This window comes from Panthera uncia, chromosome D4, assembly GCF_023721935.1.
Source record: "Panthera uncia isolate 11264 chromosome D4, Puncia_PCG_1.0, whole genome shotgun sequence".
Taxonomy (NCBI): Eukaryota; Metazoa; Chordata; class Mammalia; order Carnivora; family Felidae; genus Panthera; species Panthera uncia.
Window position 1 is genome coordinate 60,587,840 of NC_064807.1, and position 19,613 is coordinate 60,607,452.

At 40.1% G+C, this 19,613-nt stretch overlaps 1 protein-coding gene across 6 annotated transcripts in view; it reads left to right on the forward strand.

Annotated features, from left to right (window-relative positions):
- The window catches only part of INVS (inversin), a 154,533-nt gene that overhangs the window by 95,363 nt on the left and 39,557 nt on the right, over positions 1-19,613 (forward strand). For all 6 annotated transcript variants that reach the window (XR_007458966.1, XM_049635290.1, XM_049635308.1 and 3 more), the window contains 4 exons: positions 906-1,061; positions 1,561-1,790; positions 6,013-6,119; positions 13,287-13,499. Coding sequence is in view for 5 of the 6 variants with exons in the window: in XM_049635290.1 (XP_049491247.1) it covers positions 906-1,061; positions 1,561-1,790; positions 6,013-6,119; positions 13,287-13,499 (706 nt within the window). In the remaining variant the exon portion in view is untranslated. The remainder of the gene's footprint in view (positions 1-905; positions 1,062-1,560; positions 1,791-6,012; positions 6,120-13,286; positions 13,500-19,613) is intronic.

Here is a 19,613-nt window from a genome sequence, read left to right on the forward strand (position 1 = left end):
TAGGCATCCTAGGTTTGGTCCATGGATCACTCCTTATGAAAGAAACATTGTTCTAGGCATTATAGAGCCATGATACTTAGGAAGAACTGGCCCAGACCTCTAGGCCCTTATGCTGGCAAACTCAGAACTTAAGCAGTGGTGTATTTAAATAGAATTTAAAGAGTAATCCAAAGAGTAATGGCATAAGTCAAGTGCTAGAATGAAGTAACATAGGCACAGGTCAGCATAACATGAAACTCATATATAGTCAAAATGACTCTTTCAAATCCCATTTGAAGGCAGACCCCATTCCTTCTCAGGTGTTTTCTCCAATGTTGAAACAAGTTGCTGCTTCTTAAATTGGGCCCTGAGGAAATCAATGGCTTGCATTTGGAGCCATGTTGTATGAAAAATGCACTGAATACAGTGGGATGCACATACCCTCTGTACCACATGGGTATGCAGACCGATGGCAGGAATAGCATGGCTAAGCCACTGAAGGGCTGGTAGATTGACACCTCCCATTACACCAACCCTCAGGGGCAGATGTTTATTGAGTGGGTTGGTGGGCAGAATTGCCTGCCTCGTTTAAATCATTTCTCTTTTGTCATGTTTTTGTTCCCTTCCCCTCTAAGAGGGAGGAAAAGATAATAAAGTAGTAACTGAGGAAAGGAAAGCATTTCAGAGCAACAGGATGGAAAGGAAGAAACCATGAGATGAGAAAGATAGGAAGGGAGGGGAAATGTGAGTAGTACATATGAATAGAAAGGAAGATTCAAATCTGTAGAAGTGAACAATAGAGAATCCTTAAGATTAAATTGCATTTAGCCAAAATGAAGACATCAGAAGAGGAAAAGATACACAGAATAAGAAAAAGGGGACGTTGTTATCAAAGAGTTCTTTGCTTTCTTTTGCTCCCTTTCCAGCATTACATGCCGCGGCCCTTTCTGGCCATGTCAGCACCGTGAAGTTATTGTTGGAAAATAACGCTCAAGTAGATGCCACTGATGTCATGAAGCACACTCCACTTTTCCGAGCCTGTGAGATGGGACACAAAGATGTGATCCAGACACTTATTAAAGGTTAGTTATTGAGAGTGCTCCTACTAAGTCTCTCTCAGAAGGTAGGAATTGTTGCATTCGCTGAAACGCTTACAGGCAGAGGGCCACCCGGGTGGACAGATGGAGGGAGGAGTGCCCACACGTACGCATACACGCATGCATGCACACATGCATGCGCACCTACACACACACACACACACACACACACACACACACACACACAGGCGTGCACGCACGCATGCACACCCAAGCATCAGGAAACCTGAGGGCCACTCCTAGTTCCACCTGTTGGTAGTTGTGTGATTTTGGAAAAACCACTTCACCTGCCTGATCCTCAGTTTGATTTCGTGTAAACGGAAAATGACTCCTACCCTGACCAGCTTACAGGCTTGTTGTAAAAATCCAAAGCAGATAGTATACAATGCTAAGAGCAAAGCATTTAAGGGACTGCTGTTTTCAGACTCCTTTTTGATCAGTGCTCTCTATGTTCAACATTTTACTGATATTTTTGCTTTTTCAGGTGGAGCAAGGGTAGATCTAGTGGATCAAGATGGACACTCTCTCCTACATTGGGCAGCACTGGGAGGAAATGCTGATGTTTGCCAGATCTTGATAGAAAATAAGATCAATCCAAATGTGCAAGATTACGCGGGAAGAACCCCTCTGCAGTGCGCTGCCTATGGAGGCTACATCAACTGCATGGCAGTGCTCATGGAAAACAATGCAGACCCTAACATTCAAGACAAAGAGGTAGAAATTCTAAGTCTTTTCTGTATTGTTTGCTCCAAGGTGTTTGTTTATTCTTCATTAACTAAAATAAAGTAAAACAACATTTTACCAAGTAAAGAGATCACTTATAAATTTATGTGTTAATTAAAAATGAGTCTTATTTTTCCCTGTTTTCCTTCTAGTTCTTGTCTCTATAGCCATATATAATTTAACAAAGCCATAATACAGAATGGGAATAATTTCATAACTTCTTAAAATAAACATACATGGTATATGTGTATGTATGTGTATACATACATATATGATACTTCATAAACCACATTTTTGTTTTGTTGACTTAAAATTATCACCAGCATTTTGTCCTTTGGTATATAATTTTCCACATAATCATAGATGCTGAATATTCCAAAGTTCTAAGAGCTTTATGTTTCATAACTCATTCAATTCTCACAGCAACTTTCTTTTTTTTTAATATATGAAGTTTATTGTCAAATTGGTTTCCATACAACACCCAGTGCTCATCCCAAAAGGTGCCCTCCTCAATACCCATCACCCACCCTCCCCTCCCTCCCACCCCCCATCAACCCGCAGTTTGTTCTCAGTTTTTAAGAGTCTCTTATGCTTTGGCTCTCTTTCACAGCAACTTTCTAAAGGAGTTGCTATTATTATTCCCATTTGCAGGGTAGAAAATCGAAGCTCATAGAGCTTAAATAATTACCCTAAGGTGACAACAGGGCCAGGGTTATTGTGGAGAGTCAGGATCCAAACTATGTTTGTAACCCCAGTTTTAAAATTAAATAAGTAACTTCCTATTGCTGGATAGTTTTTCGTGATATTATAAATCACATTTCATTAATCATCAAAGTGCATTTAACTTTTTTTTAATTGTATCCTTAGAATAATTTCCCCTAAGTGAGATTATTTATTATTGGTATATGAATATGATTCAGCTCTTATATATTACTGCCGAACTGCTTTCTAACCCATGTGGGTTAATATCCACTTCCCTAGCCATATAGGATTGTATTGACTTCTCTCAGTTTTGCCACTATGGACTTTTTTTGCTAGTTTAATTGTATTAAGTCTTCAAAAATACTGGCATATTATGTTTTTCCAAGCCAGAAAATATAATTTCTATTAATTCACTCAATATATATTTATCAGGATTGTTCCTATATGTGAGAGTGACATAATGAAAAATATGTAAAAAATGGTTCTTGTACCTATGTTATTAGAAATGCATCTTTTGCAATCTGTAGTATCTTCTACATTTTTTTTTTTACAAGTTTCTGGTTTCTTACATAAGTAGTATGCCAAGCTACTTTCTAGTGTTTTTAGGTCTTATGTACTGTTTTGGATTATGTGCATATACAGCCATATCATCTGTGAATATCATACCTTATTGAACTGTGACCTCCAATACAATGTTGAATAGAATTGGTGATAGTTAGCACCCTTAATTCATTCTGGCTTCTCAAGGGGAAAGCTTTAACTATTTCACCATTGAATATGGTGTTTGCTATAGGTTTCCTTGTATTTCTAGTTGCCAAGAATTGGGGTTTTTTATTCACAATTAGCCATTTAATTTTTGTTAGATACTATTTCTGCATCTTTCAACATGTTTTTTTTACCTCTTTGCTGTTTACATGGTGAATTAAAAGGAGTTAGGAAGTAGTTCCTCTTATTCTCCTAAAGAATTTGTGTAATACTGATATTACTTCCTTTTAAATGTTCAGAAAAATTCCCTGGTGAAGCCATCTTATCTAGAGGTATTCTTTGTGTAAAAGGTGTTAATAACTGACTCAGCATCACTAATAAATACAAGACTATTCAGATTTCTAATTATTTTCTTTTCAGCCACGGTAAGTTGCATTTTTTGAGAAATTGATCCATTTTATTAAAAATATCAAATGTTTTGCATAAGGTTGGTCACATATTCTCTTACCTTTTTTATGACTATGGGACCTATAGTAATTTCCTCTTATTCATTTCATATATTGGTAATGTGTGTTGTCTCTTTTCTTTTTAAAAAAATTTTTCCATCTTATTCATCTTTTCAAAGGACTTACTGTCTTTGTTAATTTTCCATATTTGAAGTTATTTACTATTTCATTGGTGTTTACTCATATCTTTATTATTTCCTGCCATCTACTTCCCTCAGGTTTGATTTACTATTTTTTTAAAGATTCTTTTGGTGAAAGCTTAAATCATTGATTTTTTTTTTAGTATTCACTTCCAATATATGTATTTACACATGATTCTTATTCTAAGCCTGCGTTAGCTTTATCCTGAAAGTTTGGATAAGCTGTACCATCACTGGGGCATCTGGGTGGCTCAGTCAATTGAGCATCCAACTCTTGATTTTTGGCCTAGATCATGATCACAGCGTGGGATTGAGCCCTGCGTCCGGCTCCACTCTGAGCATGGAGCCTGCTTCGGATTCTCTCTCTCTCTCTCTCTCTCTCTCTCTCTCTCTCTCTCTCACACACACACAAAGTTGCACCATCACTATAATTGGGTTCAAACATTTTCTAATTTCTATTTTGATTATTGTTTGGCCCATAGATCATTTAGAAGCATATTGTTTAATATCTAGGCAGTTTGGCATTTTCTCATTATCTTTCGATTATTGATTATGTTGGTTTCCTCCTGGCTGCTAAAAAAAAATTACCACAAACTTAGTGGCTTAGAACAGCGCAAATATATTATCTTACTGTTCTGGATGTCAGAAGTCCAAAATGGGTCTCATGGGGCTAAAAATCAAAGTGTGGGCAAGATTGCATTCCTTTTGAAGGCTTTAGGAAAGAATCTGTTTCCTTAATTTTTCCAGCTTCTAGATGCTGCCCTCCTTCGTTGGCTTGTGGCCCCCTTCCTCCATCCTCAAAGCTAGTAATGACTAGCTGAGTCACCCTCACACTGCATCACTCTGACACTCACTCCCCCATCTCCCTCCTTCAGTTACAAGGACCCGTATGATTACATTGGGCCTGCTCAGATCATCCAGGATAATCTCCCCATCTCAAGTTCAGCTGATTAGCAACCTTAATTCCATCTACAACCTCAATTCCCCCTCTCCAATATCATAACATAGTTACAGATTCCAGAGATTAGGATGTAGACATCTTTGCAAAAGCATGCATTTATTCTGTCTACCACACTGATTTGTAACTTCAGTTCTACTGTGGTCAGAAAGCAATCAGAATAACACAATTATTTTATTTTATTTTGTTTTATTTTATTTTATTTTATTTTACTTTACTTTATTTCAGAATTATCTTAATCCTTCAAAGTCCTTTGAGGCTTTCTTTGTGGCCCAGCCTATGATCGATTTTGGTAACCGTTCTATGTACACTTGAAAAGAATACTAATTGTGTCATAGTTGGATACAATGTTATATATCACTTAGATCAAAGTTTTTTACTGTATTGTTCAGGTCTTCTATATCTTTACTGCTCTTTTATTTATTTGTTCTATGAACTATTACAAAGGACGGGTTAAAAATCTCTCACCATGATTATGGATTTGACCATCTCCCCTTTTAATTTTGTCATTTTTTGTTCTGTATATTTAATAGCTGTGGCATACAGATTTAGGGTTGTGATATCTTCCTCTTTGACTTCTTTAAAACTATGAAATATCCCCCTTGTATCTCTGGCAATGCTTCATGCCTTCTTTATTTTTCATGGTATTAAATTTTTTTTTAAGAATACAGGTCATTTATTTTGTAGAATCTCACTCAATTGGAGTTTGCCTTATGATTCCTCATAATTAGACTTAAGTTTTACATTTTTGGTTAGAATATTATACAAGTGATATTGAATCCTTCTCGGGGTATCACCTCTAGAAACATATCGTTCCTTTTTTTTTTTTTTTTTTTTTTTTAACATTTTTTATTTATTTTTGGGACAGAGAGAGACAGAGCATGAATGGGGGAGGGGCAGAGAGAGAGGGAGACACAGAATCGGAAACAGGCTCCAGGCTCCGAGCCATCAGCCCAGAGCCTGACTTGGGGCTCGAACTCACGGACCGCGAGATCGTGACCTGGCTGAAGTCGGACGCTCAACCGACTGCGCCACCCAGGCGCCCCCATATCGTTCCTTTTAACATAGTATTAATTTTGATCACTTGGTTAAGATACCATCCATTTTCTCCACTGTATATTTAATATTTTCCCTTTTCATAATTAAGTATGTGTCCAAAAATACCTACTCCAGATATACCTGATTTTTGTTTATGCTTATAGGGAAGAACAGCTTTGCACTGGTCCTGTAACAACGGATATCTTGATGCCATTAAATTACTGTTAGACTTTGCTGCTTTTCCTAATCAGATGGAAAATAATGAAGAAAGGTAAGCTGTTGATGAAAAGAATGTATTGTTGTTCAACTCACATCCTTTCTGCTATATGAAAAAATCTCTATATAAAAAAATATATTAAAAAATTTTATATAAAAAAAAATTTAGATACTAGTTCAGAAGTAATAAGTATACTCATAAAGAAACACCACACTACAGTAAGAAATCCTAAACCTAAAGAAAAGTATTGATTTAGAATCATGGGATTTTAAAATTATTCAGAACTTTAGATATTACTTCTGGCAAGCTCACATTCTACAGATGAGGACACTTAGGTTCTTGTGGCTTGTAGCTGGCATAAAGTCAGGGGAGTCCTGACTGACCAGACCTAGGAATTTGGTCAGGACAGTAGAATGTGTCTTATGTTCAAGAAATGTCTCCTGATAAAGAGGTTATTATCAGTTAGTGGACAGAGGTGCCATCATGTGGCATGAAAAATAAGGAGCAGGTGAGAGGATTGAATAATGTAAGATTCAGAGTTAGGCTGGAGTTATGCCCCAGGGCCCAGGCCCAATAAAAAGGAGCAGACACAGTGTGAAGTCTAAGCAGGAGACAGTGTTGGCCATCTTGGATCTAGGAAGATTCTGAACATGTGACTTCCACACCTGAGCTCTGCCTGGCCAGGTCTGTGTTTTGGAACCATTGTTCACGGATGCTATAACTGCAGTGCTTCCTCCCATGACACCAGCCCCACCCCCATAACCACTGCCAGTTCTGTGGGAGATTTTGTGGAGAAGGGGGCACTTTTTCTAGGCCACCTGTTTGTGTCAGGAAAACTGCTCCTCCTTTCTGGGGTGAACCCCTTCATCCCTCCCACTACTTTTCAGAACCCCTCCCCATTAAAGATAGCCTCCGCCTATTATTTTCCAATTTATTTCTTTTCTGAAGTTTTTCTTCTCTGCCTATAAAGCCCTCCTGCTCTCGGAGTGCGTGCACTGCTCCGTTTATTTACCCTTACTCACAGTTCCCGCCTTTGCTGTCTGCCTTCTATCCTCACATTTACGCTGAAACAGTGTCTGAGTGGTCTCTGACAGACCCCTCATTGAGAAATCATATGTTGGTTCCCCTGTCTACTCTCATTGGCCTTTCTGCATCGCCTGGTTCTGCTGACCCCTCTTCTTTACCTTTACTGAGACTATCTTCTCAAAGCTTCTGTGACAGTTTAGTTTCCTGATTCTCTTGCAATTGTGTCTGCTCCTTCTCCATTTATTTTGGCTCCTTTTCCATTTTTTTATTTTTTAAACATTCTTCAAGGATTAGATCTTTCCTCTCAGCCCATCTCCACGGAGGCTTCAGTAATCACCTGGGTGCCGGTGAGTTCTAAATCCGTCTTTCAGACTCAGTGTCTCTCCTTGGTTCACACTGTCGTTTCCTTTTTATTACCAGCACCATTGTCTAAATCTTGCCCTCTTTGACTCATTCCCGGGACTATCGCAATGCCTCCTTGCTGTTCTGCATCCTTTGAAATTTCCCTCCTTCAGTTCATTTGGTTCCCAAGTAGCCTCCCTAAATCATATTTCTAATATAATTGTTAGTCACGTCATTCCTCCATTCAAATGCAGTCCCATCTAAGAAGATTATTCTGATCCCCGAGGCAGGTGTTCCAAGCAAAGCTCTCCCCCACACTGTGGGTTTGTATAGCACTTAGCACACTTCACTTTATCTGATAATTTTATGTAATCCTTTTTCTGTGTTAGCAGAGAACTCCTGAAGAGAATCGTCATCTCTGTGTTTCTCACAGTGCTTTTCAGGAAGTAAGTGCTCAGTAAATAACTTGCATTGTTGAGTTGATGCTTTCAGGCTCCCAGTAGCTTCCCCTGCCTCACACCTGCATTAGAAATTTCTAGAATTCTTTAGGGCGCCCGGGTGGCTCACTTGGTTAAGCATCCAACTCTTGGTTTTGGCTCAGGTCATGATCTCACGGCTTCGTGGATTCAAGCCCCACATCAGGCTCTGCGCTAGCAGTGTGGAGCCTGCTTGAGATTCTCTCTCCCTCTCTCTCTGCTCCTCCCCTACTTGTGCTGTCTCAGTCTCTCTCAAAATAAATGAACTTTAAAAAAAAAAACAGGGGCGCCTGGGTGGCTCAGTCAGTTAAGCGGCCAACTTCGGCTCAGGTCATGATCTCGCAGTCCGTGAGTTCAAGCCCCACGTCGGGCTCTGTGCTGACAGCTCAGAGCCTGGAGCCTGTTTCGGATTCTGTGTCTCCCTCTCTCTCTGATCCTTCCCCATTCATGCTCTGTCTCTCTCTGTCTCAAAAATAAATAAATGTTAAAAAAAAAATTAAAAAAAAAACAAAAAAGAAAGAAAGAAACTCTGGAATTCTTCGAGTACATACAGTATTAGGTAAATCAGACTAGTATGTCTTACTTTGGAAGGGGTTGTATAAAGAACTCACTGTCTCTATTATAGTCAAATGACAACTGCAAAACCAAGAAGACTCGAAGATTTAGGGGTTTGGACATTGAAGGAAGCTGGAAAGCCAAGCAGAATCCTCAAGGCTGAGGTTTTGACATGAAAGCAGATATGTGAGAGAGAAGATTTCGCTCTTAGAAATCCCATAAAGGCAAAAGGGAAAGGTTAAGAATCCTAAGGAATTTGTGATGATTTATTAGGTCTATTAGAAAGGATTTATTCTATAACAGTATTTACTGCCTGACTGCTGTTTTCTTAGGAAACAGTAAAAACATTTGTTGTTGTAATTCAGTTCCCATTTTTAGGGGAAGCCTTAAATTTCAGGCCTAAGTAAGAGTATGAATTAAGGTGCTTACTGCCTCCTAGAGTAAACATATGTTAATTACAGACCAAAAGACTGAAGGAAAAATCCTCCTAACTGTACTTGCCAATCTTTAGATGAAAAGAGACAGTGGCAATATCCTAGTCTCCTTTAATGTTTCATCAGCAGTGCACCTTGACGTGCAAATGTCAGAACCCGGCTCTGCCTTTGATGTTTATTGACATTCCAGTTTAGGCCTTCCACTCATCCCATCAGACCATTCCTGCACAGGCAAGGCCAATTGTATCTTGTCTCTTGGCTTTATCTACATTGTTTCTTGACTGGTTACCATCAACATGGTGCTAATTTTTACTTCTCATTCACTGACACCAAGCACTTGATGTGCACTGTATAGACATAATTTTTGCCAACTACCGCTGGCTTTCAGTCAATAACTATCTGACAGCCACCCTCCGGCATCGATGGGAATATTCACAGCACTTGAGTGTTTCTAAATTGAATTTGGGGTGAAGAAAGATTCAATAGTAGTAATTTGCAATATGGTCAGTCCCCAAACACTAGGCATAGACTTTGGTCTTAAAATATTTCTGGATGTTTGGACTGTGTTTCCATGAATCAAATATTGACTAAGAATCCTAATTTGAATAAGCCAATTATAAAGAAGGCATTTTTTTAGAAAATTGGGAAATCTGTGTTTGGAGTGGGTACTAGATTTTGCTAAGGAATTCCTGTTAATTTTGCTGAATACTGTAATGACGTTGTGCTCATGTCCACATTATTTGTGGATCAATACCGTAGTGCAGAATGATTACATAATAGGAATTCTAGGATTTGCTTTAAAACACTTCACCAAAAATAATAAGAAAGGAGTTGGAGGAAGCAAATGTGGCAGAAATCTTGCTAATTGTTAAATTTGGGTAATGAGCATATAAATGGTTATTATGCTATTTTTATGCTTGAAGTTTCTCATAATAAAAATACAGTTTTTCATGATAAAGATATTTAAAATATAATTTTCCATCCACAAGTGTCCTGAGAGATATAGCAAAGGCAGAGGTTGGGCCTTACTTTCACACACCAGATTTTGATAATCCTGCTTGTATACTGTGTGAAAAAGACACTCCTATTAGTAATTCTAGAAAAGACGATCAAACCTACTAAATGCATACGTAATTTGCACATTGATTTGAGAAGCAGCTTCATTCTGTACAAGGATTATATTCCAGGACTGATAGATGTGCTGTGGAAGGATTACTGAACAGGGAGTCATACAGTCTTAGTTCAGGTCTGGGTTCTGCAGGGAACTAGTTACATAACCTTCAGCAAGTTGCTTAAACTTTCTGAATCTATTTACTCATTTATGAAATGAAGCTGTTAAGCCAAAAGACCTCCAAAATTCAGTTTAGCTCTACTGTCATAGAGTTCTGTGACTCTGATAATTTTTTCCATTGGGAGAGAGTACGGTCATGAAAGATATTTTAGAATACATAGTGATTACACTTATCTTGATCACTTCATCACTGTATTGTGCACCTGAAACTGATTCAGTACAGTATGTTAACTATACTAGAATTAAATTTTTTTTAAATAATAAAATTTTTAAATAAAATATATAGTGAAAAATTTTAAAGTTCTTCTGAATTTACAAGACACTACCTACTTATAGATAATGTTTTTAAAGTTTATGTTGGCACCTCTACCATAGGGCCTTCTGGTCCCTGAACAGCGAAGACAGATCAAGATGTCCTAAAAATGAGAGTTTCTTAATTTTAACATACAGACTTCCTTCTGAATTCAGTTTCCTTATAGAAGTGACCAAACCACCCTTTGCTTATACTGAAAAATCTCCTCCATTGACGTCTATGACTGTCAGGTGAATTTTGAAGAGAGAAAATCTCTATAATCACTGGATGATTTTCTGTGTCTAATCATGCATCCATATAATCATCAGTTTTTCCACCTCATAAATCAGCTGATCATTTCTTCCTAACACCTCTGATTGTGTTGGATTAGTAACAGTCTCCCAGAGAGGAATCAGATCAGTAGCAGTCGTTAGGTGGCCATAACTCCTAGCTTGGGTCCTGTGGGAACAATATCGATGACATGTGACCATGGTATCACAAACCCTGATGCAGTGCATGTCCTATAATAATAACGACAACAGCTGACATTTATTAATTGCTTCTTTTATGCCAGGCACAGTGTTATCTTCTTTGGATTTATTATTTCATTTATTCTTCATGCCAAATCTGTAGTGAGGAGAGGTAAGTTGGTTAAGAAGTGACAGTCAGCATTACCATTGTTGGAAGGTAGAGTTGGGATTTTATTTTACTTCAATTTTTGTATTTTTTTGCATTATTTTAATACTTAAAATATGTGTCATTATTACAAAGTAATCATTTAAAAAACATACCTGCCGAGATAACAACACTGATTAATTCTAAGGGGGGGGGGGGAATAGATGACTGTTATTTTCTTCTGTGTATTTATCCAATTATTTTATATTTCCAGAAATAGAAAGGATATATTTTAAGAAAGGAATTTGCCCAAAATTATACATCTAGAAAGTAGCCAGTTGAGATTCAAATATATAGCTATATGACAATAAAACCCATCTTTTCTAAATAATATATTTATCAAAAAGGTATGCACAGTGTACAGAATTTAAAAGGTATAAAAAGGCATAAAAGGGGCACCTGGGTGGCTCAGTTGGTTAAGCATCCAACTCTTGATTTCGGCTCAGGTCATGATCCCACGGTTTGTGGGTTCGATCCCCGTGTTGGGCTCTGTCCTGACAGCTCAGAGCCTGGAACCTGTTTCGGATTCTGTGTCTCCCTCTCTCTCTGCCCCTCCCCACTCACACTCTGTCTCTCTCCCTCTCTCAAAAATAAATAAACATTAAAAATAAATAAATAAAAGGCATAAAAAAGCATTCAGTTAAAACTTAATGTCCCTCCTACCCCTGCCTCTGAGACAACCAGTTTCCTCCCCAGAGATGTCGCTGTCAACCAGTTTCTTGGTAAACTTCGAAAGATATATTTTACATCAATAAGAATACAGGGATATGTTCTCTTTTTTTTTTATTCAAAAGGAGCATGCCATAATACTGTTCTATTGCTTAATTGTTTTCTTTTTCTTCATTTAACAAGACATCCTGGACATTGTTCCTTATTTTATTCACATGCCACAGTAATGGCTGCATTATAGAGATGACTTCGTTACACAAATGGCCTGTACTTTATGTAAGCAGTATTCTGTTGATGATCCTGAGGTTGTTTCCATTCTTTAACTATTTCAAACTGTGCCTCTGTGAATATCCTTACATAGAAAGCATCACACACACACACACACACACACACACGCACGCACGCACGAGAGCAGGTCTCTGGAATATATGCCTGCAAGTGAAATGCCAGAGGACAGATGTGGGAACAATTTTGATAGATACTGCCCAATTGGTCTTTCTGAAGATTAAAGTAGTACATAGGGAGCCTGTCTTTGCATCCTTACCAGCACAGTGGGTTATTAAACTTTCTAATCTTTGCTAACCTGCTCATTGGTTAGCTAACCTAACTCTCCTTGTTAGTCTTAATTTATATTTCTCTTAAATGAGTGAAGCTGCACATATTTTTATATGTTTAGGAGCCATCAGTGTTTCCTGTTCTGAGGACTCTCTTTTATCTTTGTTTTTGGTGTTTTTTGCCCTGCAAAATTTTGTTATTTTTATGTAGTTGGATTTGTCAATCTTCTCTCACAGTTTTGAGTTTTGTACTATTTTTATTAGAAAAGACCTTCCCACTCTAATTTTTTAAAAAGTCTTCCCTGGTTTCTTCTAGTACTTCCATGGTTTCTTTTTCTATATTTAGGTCTTTGCTTCATCCAGAACTCATTTTCATGTAAAATGTGATATAAGAATCTTTCTCTTTTTTTTCCAGATGGCTATGCAGCTGTCCCAAAACTACTTAATAAATGCTTTCTGATTTAAAGAGCCATCCTCATCATATACTAAATCTGTCCATTTGGAGATGTATTTTTTATTTCACAAGCATTAACTATCAGTAGTCCCAGGCTTAAACTTAGGAGTCCCACAGGAAATTATCTGCAGTACTTTTTCAGATAGGAGCAGGGTATTATTTGGCACATGGGGAAGAAGAAAAGTGATCATGTGTTCCTATAGCCCCCGGTTTGTGAGCCAGCAAGCAAGACCCAGGAACCATCATGGTCAGTGACACAAAGCACCTGACCCCAGCTCCTGCCTTGTTTTGTCCCCTCAGGAAAAAAAAGGAACAGCCCTGGAGTACACAAGATAGCCTTGCCTGAGGAAGAGTCCACATCTCAGAATGAAGTTTCCTTTGCTGCATAATATTGCCAACTGAACTGTACTTCAGGTTACATGCCAACACTTACAAAATACCTTCCTCCTTCAGGTACACTCCCCTTGACTATGCCTTGCTCGGTGAGCGCCATGAAGTGATCCAGTTCATGTTGGAGCACGGCGCCCTGTCCATCGCAGCCATACAAGACATCGCTGCCTTCAAAATCCAGGCGGTCTACAAAGGGTACAAGGTCAGAAAAGCTTTTCGAGATCGGAAAAATCTCCTCATGAAGCACGAACAGTTGAGAAAAGATGCTGCTGCCAAGTAAGTGAGAGCTGTGGACATTATGTTCTCACAGCCCAGAATCAGGGTGGAAGGGGGCACGTGGGGTGGGGGGGGTGGGCAGTGGCCAGGAGGAGGAATCCGAAGAGGATCAGAAAGAAATAATTTTGATCCCTGTCCCTGTGTCACACCCCGCCCCCTTTTGCCCACCAGGCCTATGGGGCACTGAGGCTACAGGGAAGGACCAAGGCCCAGTCTCTACTTGGTGGCTGGCTGTTCGTCTAGGTTAGCCCCTCCGGTTCCAACCCAGGGACAAACCATTGCCACAGCCACGATGGCAAGGAGTGGGGGGCAGGAGCTTACCTACAGGAAGCTACAGAGAGATAACTGCTCCTCCTCCTTCCTTTCCTGCCTTTCCACAGGAAACCAACACCAGTGTCTAACCTACTTCATGAGAAGCGTCTAGTTTTGATTTGATTAAAGCGACCAAGTTGTGTGAATAACTTGCCCTCCCCACCTATTCCTTATCAAATCTGTACTAACTCATGTGATGTGTTCATGAAACATTGACCGGGTTCTTACTGTACATTCAAAACTCTTGGCTAGAGCCTTTAGAGAAAATAGTGATTTTGCCTCAAGGACCTCACGCTATTTTTATAGACTATGTAAAATAGTCATGTGTGCCTATTACATATACAGTGTGATTATTTTACCAGAAGTGATTGATTTTAGATTATGCCTTGGTTTACCTTTTCTTGGATACCTTTGTTGGGATGCTTTATTTATCAGGGAACTATTGCATCAGGAGGTATAGGTCCCCAAACTTCTGATGCGGAAGATAACAGGCAGAATCTTAACTTCCTGGCTGGATCGTGAATGTTTCTAAATCTTGAATCCTTCCATTTCTTGCCCACAAGGGGGAAGCATGTGTGTAATAAATAATAATTTGAAATAATAATAAAAGGCAGGATAAGCCATTTTAGTGAGAAGTTAAATGCCACTGTGAACTGGGATGCTAACCATAATGGTGGCCTTTGGTAGATGAGATTGACAGGAAGACATCATTTTCTGTGACCGAAGCTACTGCAGTTGGTGGCATCCTAGGAAATACTATCTTGCACGGTTCTCTTTATGAGGGTCTCTTCTCTTCGCTTTTGCCAAAGAATCCAGTTTAACCTGAGGCCTCTCTACGTGCCTCTTCTTCTATCCTTATTAGGAAATTTCCTTGCATGAGAGTGACAACTGTTAAGTAGGTATTACTTAATACACATGGCAAATTATCCTGAGTTGTAAGTTAAATATTCTCTGTAAGGGATGGAATGCTATATTTCCTTCCATCTGATGTTTCCATAAACTCAGGTTTTTATGGGTGAGACTCTGTTTTCAGAATCTGAAGTCACACCTACCTGAATATGTTGGTGGGACTGTACAAAGGCAACAACTTTGTATATCCTCCCCACCCTGCACACCCCCCCCCACCAAAAAAATTAAAAAAGAAAAAGCAGTGTATTAGTCCAAATACATTCTACTTCATTAGCATAGAGAGGGGGCCCTGGAGTCCCCAAACTCCCTTTCCAGCAGAATAGAGGGGTTGTAGGGTAACACAGCATCCGTCCTCTGAGCCTCAGTTTTTTCATCTATGAAACATGACAAACTAGACCAGCTGACTTGTAGGCACTCTCCAGTTCTGTGGAACCTCCGCCCCAGTCTTCTCTGTTAATGATCTCAGCCTCTTCCTTCTCTCCTTTGACTGCAGTGCTGCCTAGTGGCCGTATACCCCAGGGGCCAAGAGTTTGGACAGGCACTGCTGAGTCAGCATAGAGCCGAGAACCAAGAATCCATTTGTCAGAAGATCTCCTATAGAGAGGAAGGGCTTTCACTTCAGGACATGCATAAATAGAGCCTTAGAATATTTTTTTTTTCTAACCAGGCCTTTTGTGACTCCAAGTCCTGAGGGTTTGAAAAGGTAGGGGGATTAAGGGACCATCTAGCCCAACCCCCCCTTCATTGTTATCCTGGTTGGTTTCACGGCTATGGACAATGGGTCCTCTTTGTTCTTAGTTCTTAGTTTCTGAAGTTCATTTAAAAAACTTTTTTATTACTTTTTTTGAGAGAGAGAGAGGGAGAGCAAGTGGGGGAGGGGCGGAGGGAAAGAGAGAATCTTAAGCAGGCTCCATGCTCAGCACGGAGCCTGACGTAGGGCTCAATCTCACACCCCTGGGATCATGACCTGACCTGAAATCAAGAGTCATATGCTCAACCAGCTAAGCCCCCCAGCACCCCTGAAGGTCTTTTTTAAAAACCTGTTATGTGGGAGCTGTGCTTACTGAGATAATATCTGAAATGGCCCAAACTGGGAACGGTAACCTCTTTCCTTTTTCTCAGTCACAATCTTTCCTCTATTAGGTGTCATTATTGGAAGTAAATAAATTTCTTACAGTCTAACCATCACCTCCTACGGTGCTTGTGGGCATAGGACTCCAAGAGAAATATTTAAAGGGAGAAGAAACTGATTTCATTTGTTTTAATTTTATTTCTCAGAAGTTATTTCTTAAGATCTGAGTCAGTGTTTAACTTTGGATGTGGTTTGGGCTTTAAGGAACAAAAATCAGAATGCTGACTTCAGTCCTCGCTGCTACCGCCTCGCTGGCCAAGGTGACCCAGGCACATGGCACCGCCTCAGTCTACCTTTCCCAGCATAGCACATCGGGATGGCACAGATCACCATCCTTAAAGCAACGATGTGAAAAGAACTTATTAAACTTCAAATGACTTCTCATTTACTGATAGAGAAATTGGGAGAGAGCAAAGTTTTAGTCATGCTTTCCAAGGCATGTCTTTTAGAAAGTACTATTTAAGAAATAGCTATAATCCACCTAAAAGCACTTTATAACTCACACTGCACCACCTATGTTGTTGCCAAAAGGAACATTGCTATAATTTACCTGCCATAGCACACAGTTGAATGCACACTAGACAAGACTGTATTTATGTTGATCACTCTTGTCCCCAGAAGCTTCCATTTTGCTGGGTTTTTATTTCACTCTCTTATCCCAGCTCTCTTCTGTCTCTCCATCTCTTCCTTCTCACAGCTTTTTAATTATACCATCTCCACACTGAGGTCAGCTCTGCAGACTTGCTCCTTAGACTTCTACTCATGCTATACATTTTTTCCATTGGAAAGGTGTCTACTCATGAAACCTCAGTGACTTCATCTCTGTAGATAGCCCATTAATCTGTCTCACATCCTGACCTCCTGGAACTCTGATTCCACATCATCAGTTGCCTAGTGGGCATTTCCACTTTGCTGTCCTCTTGTGACTTGCCAACACTTTCCATTTTTGTGTCTTGTTGTCACTGTCACTTCAGACTCACTGTGAAACCTACACCTCATCAGCACAGCCTTTCTTCTCGCCTCCTGATTTCCCTGCTAGTGATGCCACCATTGATTCTGTTAATTCCTCTTGAAATGTCCTCTTGCCTCCATTCTCATGTCCCACCATGCTACACGGGCCATTGTTCTTGAATACCATCCATGGTCCCACATAAGACCCTTCATCATTCTGCTTCCGCTTCTATCTCCAAGTCCCATTTCTCTCCATGACTGCCTCCCTCCCACACCCTCACACTTGAGGGCTCCGCCACCCTGAACTTCCCTCACTTCCTCACATTTCCCTTTCCTTAACTTACCATACTCTTTGGGAGACCTGAGCTGCCTTCTGGCTACTCTATGAGATTGCATATGTCTCCTAGAGTTAACATAATCAAGTCCAGTTTGAGTCATCCAGTTCAAACTCTTGTGATGCTGAAGTCCCTTCTAAGGAGGTTGTTCTGTGTCCTCAAAAAAGTCAAGTGACAAAGAATTCAAACACATTCCAGTAGAGGGCAATTCTGTCAGAAGTTCTTTTCTACCTTTTGGTCTTGAGATACCCCTTAAAGCAAAAGAGAAAAGTCTACACCCTTTTCCATAAACCAACTTTCAGATAAAGAAAGTGCTCCTGGCACCCCCACTCCTACCCCAAGTCTCCTTTTCAATTTATAATAGATCCGCTTACTGCCTGCTTCCCTGAACATCTTCAGTCTGGCAATCAGTTTCTCCAGGGTTGACCCATAAGCCCTACTCCTCTGCTCACATTGTCGTCTGACCCATGGGAAATCACTCCTATGATTCCACTCCATTTCATCCCACTTCTCTGAGCCTCAGTTTTCCATTTCCCAAGAAATGAAAAGATTTCTTAATCCAGGATGGGCTCTGGGGCTCCATGAATGCCCTGAAACTGTGTGCAACGGTTTGTATATCATGAGCATATGGACATTTTGGGGGAGGAGACCTACATATTTTTATCACAATGTCAAAAAAGTCCATGAGTCACAAAGAGACTTTTAAAAACCATTAGACTAAATGATATCTGAGCTCCCCGCTCCTCAGCTCTAACATTCTATAAGTCAAAGGTCCTAAGACACGTGACATTTTCTTCTTCCCTTGAAAGGAAGTCAGAGACCAGATATTACTCAGCCTGTTATTCAGTGACAATGAAGAGACAGAATCGTACAGAAGACCCCATTACATACCACACAACACCAACTGAAAAGGTTAGAGCGGAACCTTTTATGCCTTGTGAGGTAATCAGCTTCCTTTCCCTGGAAATATTCCAGCAGAAACTGAATTATCATCTCGCCGGGGTGATATACAAGGAATTTCTTTCAGCTGTATGAAGAGCCAGTCTTTGAGATTTCTTCTGAGTCAAAGATTCTCTGAGACCTGGGTTGCATGTCCTCGCTCACGCTCTTATAACCTCTCAGTTCCTTCCCTCTTTCTCATTTGACACCCTTTCTAGGTGTTTTTTTTTTTTCTTCCAGTGTAGTCACTGCCTCCCACATCTCCCATAGTTCCGTGTAGATCCCTCCGTGTTGGCCCTCATCACATCCAGAAGCCATTACACGCAGAACCATCTGCAGGAGTGAATGGGCCTCATTCCCCCACTAGACTATCAACTCCTTGGGAACAGGGATTATATTGTGTGTCTCCATATGTCCAGTCTCTTAAAATACCTGAGATTTAATAAGCATTTAATCATAAAATCCTAAATGTTTAATAGCTGCCCCTACAGTGGGTCTGAAACCTTACATGTATCATTTTTCATTCTCGGCCTTAGTGTCCCCCTCAGCCAAGTGGGAAGCTTGGGCCAGATACTCTCTTAGGTCTCCTTCAATTCTGTGGATCTCTGTAAGAGTACCACTTTAATTGTTTGCCCTACTCAGGCAGGAACTATGTTTACATACCATTTATCTTCACAACACACACTGGTGCTTCTGTATCTGTGCCTTTGGCTTCCTAGCTCCCTCGATATTTCTCATGAGCAAATTACCATTTGACAGGTTTATGACAGTTCTTTATTCTGATTCTTAAAAGAAACGTAAGAGCAAAGGGGGTCACCACTGCATGTATTTGAACATGAAACCACTGTGTCGCTTCCACAGAGGGTTGTGTTTGCCCAGTGCTGAAGAAAGGAAAATTCTGTCAGACACTGCAGAACAGTGAACAGGCTCCTTCCCATTCCAGTGGAGTATTTAGATTTCCATTGCCATGAATGCAGGACCCACGAGAGGTTGGAGAGAGATGATTAAAGCGGCTCTTGTAGGAAAGGGAGTCGTGTGGTTTCATCAATGAGCATCTCTGAAAGTATCATCAGGCCAAGCCCTATGGCTCTTAACTGCAAGGAACCCATGCCAGACACTGATTTCTTCACTTCTAACCAGATCCTTTCATGGGGCAGCTTTATCTTAACAGCTTTACCTAAAAAGCAGTAATGCCAATTACGTTTATATAGTACTTTACAGCTTACAAAGTTCTTATATATTGGTTCATTAAGTCCATCCAGTCATTCAGTAAGGTAGACACAGGGCAACTATCTTTAATCTCATTTCATAGATAAGGAAAATACCACATAGAGGTTAACTGTCCTGAAATGACACAGCTAGTAAAGGAGAAAGATGGCACAGGAATCTCAGTCCTGCCCTAAGCCAGGACTCCTACCAACCACACTTAGGCTGCAGGCTGTCTCCAGGTGCCAGCATCCGTTTGGACAGGCCAGCGTGCATCAGCCCTGCTTCCCCCCACCCCCCCTCCCGCCCTCCCTTCCTTCCTTCCCCTCC